Source organism: Penaeus chinensis, chromosome 37 (genome assembly GCF_019202785.1).
Source record: "Penaeus chinensis breed Huanghai No. 1 chromosome 37, ASM1920278v2, whole genome shotgun sequence".
Lineage (NCBI taxonomy): Eukaryota > Metazoa > Arthropoda > Malacostraca > Decapoda > Penaeidae > Penaeus > Penaeus chinensis.
Window position 1 is genome coordinate 16,480,992 of NC_061855.1, and position 6,786 is coordinate 16,487,777.

Genomic DNA, 6,786 nt, shown 5'->3' on the forward strand with positions numbered 1-6,786 from the left:
GCTGGCCCAGCCGAAATCCTAAGACCGAATCCAAGATGGAAAACAGACAAGGCCAACTGGCAGGCGTTTCAAAACGCCTTGGCCCTCTGTCTGAGATGCAACAATCCCCCACAAAGCGAAAATGTGGAAGTGCTCGAAGCTAGCCTGCTAAACGCCATTAATGAAGCAGCCTCACAGACCATACCCAAAACTCGGCCTGGGTCCAGAAGTCACAAAGACGCCTGGTACTTCAATGACGAGATCAGGGAGGTCAACCACAGGGTGAACATGTGCCGAAAACTATTCCGAAGGCAAAGAATCCCTGACAACTTATCCCTCCTAAGGGAAGCTGTCACGGATGCCAAGGAAACTGCCAACATAGTCAGGCAGGAAAAGTGGCTGGAATGGTGTGAGTCCTTCGACCACCAAACCACCCTTTCAGAGCTGTGGCAACGGGTCAAGCGAGCTACCAGCCGCTCAGCCCCGAGGTGCACCCATCACGACCCCCAAGCAGAGGCTAACAGACTGGTGCACGAGTTCTCTGCGAGAACGAGCAGCAACAGTCTGCCAGCCGAGCTGAGGGCAAGACAAGAGCGTCTACAGCCAGACAGACACGCTCAGATCAGAGAAAGGGCAGCCGATAACTCAGACGTTATCTTTTCTCTGAGGGAACTAAGGAAAGCCTATAAAACCAGTTCCAACACAGCCCCGGGCTCTGATGGGATCTCGTACCCCATTATCTCCCACCTAGGACTAGCAGGTGAGTGTGCACTCTTGCAACTCATCAACAAGTCCTGGGAAACTTCCACTCTACCCCAGAGTTGGAAGAGGGCTACCATAGTTCCCGTCCCAAAACCAAAGGAGCCGGGGAAGTACCGCCCCATCTCTCTGCTCAGCTGCCTGGCCAAGACGGCTGAGAGGATAGTACTAAACCGGCTTCAATGGAAAACAGGACCCCCGCACGAACACCTCCATGGGTTCACAAGGGGCATGGGCACAGCACACAGCATAGCCAAGCTCTTAAGCACAATCAGCAAGGGCCCAGCTGTGGTGGTATTCCTTGACCTGGAGAAGGCTTTTGAACTGGCAAGTCCGCTTGCCATTCAGGAAAGCCTGATCCAGAAGGGAATCAGAGGAAAGCTCTTGGCTTGGATAGGTGACTACTTCAGGAACAGGACTGCCAATGTCAAATTCCAGGGTCACCTATCGCAGCACATGCCGCTCGAAAATGGAACGCCACAGGGTGGGGTTCTCAGTCCAGCCCTATTCAACACTTTAATGTCCTGCATCCTCAACATAAACCTCCTAGTGGGGTGCCTGATCATCTCTTATGCAGACGATCTCGCTATCACCTCCACTGGACCACGCAGCCAGAATAAAGCCCAGCGTTGTCTGGACCTCGTGTCAGAGGAGTGTTGTAGGACAGGACTAAAGATCTCTGCTGCCAAATCCAAAGCCATGGCTCTGAGACAGAGAGTTCGAGGCACAAGACTGAAAATCCAGGGAGTGGAATTAGAATGGGTCAAGGACTACCTATACCTTGGGGTAAGGATAGACCGGACCCTCTCCTTCCATAAGGAGGTCCAGTACCTGGTTGACCGAACCAAAGCAAGACTGTCCGTCATGAGAGCAATGACTGGGAGACGCATAGGGGCCAGACACAAAGTACTAAGATCATTCTATGTACATGCTGTCCGGCCCATTGTGGACTATGCCTCTGTCGCTCTAATTGCTGCAAAGAAAAAAAAACAGACAAATTAGAAACAGTCCAAAATGAAGCTGCCAGGATCATTCTGGGTGCCCCGAGGTGGACGAAGGTCCTTAACCTCCTGATGGAGGCAAACCTTCTCCCCCTGGACTCACGAATCGATCTAACGGCAACACAATTCCTGTCAAAGGTCATCCAGGCTCCCAGGAACACAAGCCTAAGACAAAAATTAGTCAGATGCCTCGAACAAGACAACGAGCTCGTTGCAAACAACTTGATACGCCATCAGCTCAAAGAACAGCTTCTTGCTAAGGGCATGGACTCCCCCCACCCCGACTTTGCCGAAGCCCCGCCGTGGGCACTGAGCCTGATAGAGTTCAACATAATGAGCCTGTCAATGAAAAAGAGCCTATACCCCATGCCTAGCCTAAAGGCAGAAGCCCACAGGGTCATTGCAGCCATCACTCCTCCGGGTAGTAGAACATACTACATGGATGGATCAGTCGATCCCTTGAGCCATACTGCAGGCGCCGGCTTTGCAGCTAGGGATGCCACGCGATCCATGAGGGTAACAGGCAACGCCTCCTCGCTACAGGCAGAGGCAGTTGCAATCATGGGAGCCCTAGGCCACGCGTCCCTAAGGGAAGGACACGTGGTCATACACACAGACTCCAGGGCAGCCATTGACTGTCTTCAGCACAGCTCACCCACAGACAACATCTACCTACTGACCACGATTCTCACAATGGCACAGAGAATTCTTGCTCAGGGTAGAAGAATTATCATCAACTGGGTCCCAAGCCACATCGGCATCAGAGGGAACGAGCTTGCTGACAGACTAGCCGTCGCTGGCAGGGGTATGCCCCCAAATCCCATGACGATAAAACCGAGCCGAAAATTACTTATGGAGAAGTGTGCCTTGGTCGGTCGTACCTTCCTACGGCAGCTCCACAGAGAGGAAACGAGAACCTCCCCCTCGGCCAGCTGGTACTTAGACGCCACAGGCTATGAACCACTGGCACTCTCTGAAGTAAGCAACAGAGGTACCGAAGTCATTCTTCACAGAATGCGCCTAGGTTACCACTGTGCATGGCAGATTATCCCAACAATCGAACGCGATGAAAGGTGCTGCAAGCACTGCGGCGAGCCGAACGCCACACTAGTCCACTACCTAGAAAATTGTGACCATACACAATTCCTGAGACATGGACCGCCCACAACAGCCGACGTGCTAGTAAAGAGGCTATGCGAAATGCTTACACCATGGCGGCAGGAGCGCTTGCTGGCAATCCCGCCGCCACGGTAAGCACCGAGTGTCAGACAACTCAATGAGACAGCCGTAAAAAGCTGACACAGGCCGGGCCATATCTAGAAGGCCCGGGCGAAGCTAGAACTTCGCAAACCAAACCTCCACCACATCCGCAGACAAGATACCACGGCAACCACAGCCTTGAAAGACAACAGGAACACTATTTTAACCGAACGAACCAGAACACAAAAGACGATACTCGACAATCATTTCCATTCTGTTTTCACACATGAAGACTTAGGACTCAAATGTAGTTGTGACAAGGCGAGAACGATCGAAACGGCTACGGAAGGAAACTTTGTCTACTTGGTTTTGGAAGCTTTTGTTGAAAGAGTAGCATATTATCGGAGGAAGGGTCTATAATAGGAATCACAAAAAATCGATATCACTTGACTAGGCTAAAAAGAGTAGTCAAAAGGTTAGTACAGTATCAGAATCATAAACTTATTGACATCAACAAATAAAAATACTTCACAACATAGCACATGAAATTCACACAGCCACAAGTTTTCTTACATATTACACCGACACCGACTCTTACAAGCACTTATTCTTCCCACGGACCATATGCGACTTGAATAGACTACCACATTACTTTATAGAAATAGGAACACTTAAAAACTTCGCAGATAGAATAAACAAACATGTAACAACACAACACCCTGCACAAACACAAACACCTCCACTTGCACTCGAATCCTTTCCCTTGCCCTCAACAACCAACCGCATATGTGTGATATGCGCTAACAGCGCCCAACGCATCATAAATTGAGATTAAGATGAGATACTTTTTGGGAGATACTTTCTTGATTCTTGATGCTTAACAAGTAAAATATTGGTAAATTTGGAGGAGACGCCGATGAACGATCAGTTTATCCAATAGTTTCTTCGTGTTCCGAACGAATCTAGCACTCGTTTCCTTCGCAAACGAAGCAGAGCAACGATATCGGTCCTGAGAGCTAGAGAGGGCATGATACATATTAGGGAATTTAGGGGGGAAATTTCAAGAGATATCGCTAATACACGGGGGAGAACAACATATCCACTTGCTTCCAAGTTATATAGTGGGCTTCGCCTTAAGCCCCCCCCCCCCCCCCTTTTCTTTTTTTTGGGGGGGAGACTTCCGCCCGCAGTCTGGTCCACAAAATCTTCACCTCATGTGTTCCGGCAGGACAGAGCCCAATTCCAGTAACAGTTTTACCCACACCTTATCTTAAACATTAAACTCCAGACGGGCCAGGCTTCAGATCACTGGGATCGTCCTGGTCGTTGTTAGCGGGAATCATGATAGCTCTCCGAAGTTCTTTATCGGACAGCGGAGGGTATAGTTTCGTGGGTTCGGTGAAGAGCTGATGATGGACTACATCCGGCTTACACTGGTGGAGTAACAGATATCGAGCAAGGCATTGTTTGTAGAATTCTTGCCGATTACCTGGCCTCTTGTTCCACTCTTTTACGTCTCGCCACAACCGCTCAATGTTTTGGGTGTGAATGATCTATTTCATATCGTGTTCTACTACTTGGTGAGCTCAGATTTAGTTTTTTAGGTGTGGGGTGTTTCTTCCAATAATACCAAAATATTTTTCAGAGATGCCCAAAATCGTTTTTTTTTTTTTCTTCTAATTAAGACGGATACCTAAAAAGAAGAGTGGGAGGAAGAGGGCTGATATTTAAAACAATATAGTTACCCCTCCAGTATTAATTTTCTTTTATTTCATCTGTTTACACAGAAAGTCTGTGCTGAGCGATTTTATACTGATAGGGGATACAAAACTATTGTGCGCCGGAACTGCAGGCTTAGATGTTGGGTATCGGCATTAGTAATGATTAATAGTCAAAACGAAAAGTGTGCTAGACATCAAGTCACATGGCATTATAGTGGCGAAAAGGGTAGAAATGAATTAACGATTAAGATAAGTATTAGGGAGAAGGGGATGAAGAAGAGAAGGAAAAGGAAAGGAGAAGAAATGGGGCCTCAGTTTCGTTTCCCAAGCCCCCCCCCCCCCCGCCCCCCAACAACAACGAGCAAGGGACTGGTGGGGTTCGTATTACTAAGTGTAATATAAATGCAATAGAAGTCCTTCCGTTGCTTCATGCTGTTCAATAAATTATCTGATTCTTATGCAAAACGAGTTTCCTTAAGCATACTAAAAAATATATTGGTTACTGCACAGGGTATCATTTCAGGATATCTAAACTTAGATATGGTAGAAAAACCCAAATTGCAAAGATTAGAAATTAGATATGGGACAACTCTCTTCTCATCTTTAATCTGTTTTTCCAGACATCCTCACTAGATTCTTGCAGTAGTTGATAATCTTTATCGTTTATTGGTGAAATAACTACATTTCATGAGCAGAGGTTCGCCCATGGAGTAGTAAGGTTGTTTGTCGCGTAGGTCAGAATTCTGACTGTCTGAGCATCAACATTTATTTATACAAGATTAACCATTATACAAGATTAGACAAAGGAAGTGAAGGTCTAAGATAACAAGTACTGGAAGACATAGACGATGTATGGAAGTTGGGGAACCCGGCAAATAAATGTACGTATACATATATACATATATGCATACGTATGTATATATATATATTATATATATATATATATATATATATATATATATATATTTATATTTATATCAAAAGGTTTCAGTTCAGTACACAATATTTTTCATATTTATTCAGCATGCAAGTAGAACAATTTATCATACATGTTTTCGAGCCAACAACAATACAAGTCAAAACACAAATGCCTATTGCAATGAATGGAGAAGTGTTTCCAAGATTAACCATTATACAAGATTAGACAAAGGGAGTGAAGGTCTAAGATAACAAGTACTGGAAGACATAGACGATGTATGGAAGTTGGGGAACCCGGCAAATAAATGTACGTATACATATATACATATATGCATACGTATATATATATATATATATATATATATTTATATCAAAAGGTTTCAGTTCAGTACACAATATTTTTCATATTTATTCAGCATGCAAGTAGAACAATTTATCATACATGTTTTCGAGCCAACAATACAAGTCAAAACACAAATGCCTATTGCAATGAATGGAGATGTTTCCTTCTGCACTTAATCATTCTTTCTCTCCTTCTTTATCTTTCATTAATATTCTCGATTTTTTCTTTTCTTTTTCTCTCGACGTCACTCTTCGCTTTACATCCCTCCCTTCCTACTTTTTAATTCCCTCTTTCCGTCTCTCCCCCTGTATTTCCCTCCAGTTCAAATTACCAGCGCCACCGTCCTCCCCTCAGCCCACCGATGCAATTCTCCCTCCATCCGCCCACCCCTTGTCATGCCTCTTCCCTCCACCTCATCCCAGCCAGTACGGACGGGGTGTGGTGGTTGTGGTGGTTGGGCCCCCGTGATGAGAGGCGGGTGTAGTGCTGGAAGTTCTGTGCCACTCGGCTTGCTCAGCGGTCATGCAGGTACCACCGTTGTACCTCGGGGAATAGCAGACCAGGTGGGAGGAGCAGGTGCCAAGGATGCTGAAGCTCCCACCGCAGGACTCCCCTTCGAGCTGTATGAAGGAGGAGAACGGGGAAATGAGTAGAATAAGAAGATGGAATAAGGAGGAGAATGAGTAAATGAGTCGATGAGTAGACTGGAATGAGGATAAATGAATGGAAAAGTGAACTGAGTGAGTGGGGAGAGAAGAAGTGATCGGCGAGGAGTGAAGAAAATTAATATGCAAAATGACTGAAGGGAAAAGTGACTAAATTTGAAGGAACAAGGACGGGAAGTAAGGAATTAAAGCACACACAC

General features: G+C 46.1%; 1 protein-coding gene across 1 annotated transcript in view; it reads right to left on the minus strand.

The window, feature by feature from the left end:
• Positions 1-5,974: 5,974 nt before the first annotated feature.
• Positions 5,975-6,786, minus strand: part of LOC125045263 (cysteine-rich motor neuron 1 protein-like) — a 1,894-nt gene continuing 1,082 nt past the window's right edge. Inside the window, exon 3 of the mRNA XM_047642467.1 lies at positions 5,975-6,541. Within this exon, the coding sequence (XP_047498423.1) occupies positions 6,335-6,541 (207 nt within the window). The 3' untranslated portion in view covers positions 5,975-6,334. The remainder of the gene's footprint in view (positions 6,542-6,786) is intronic.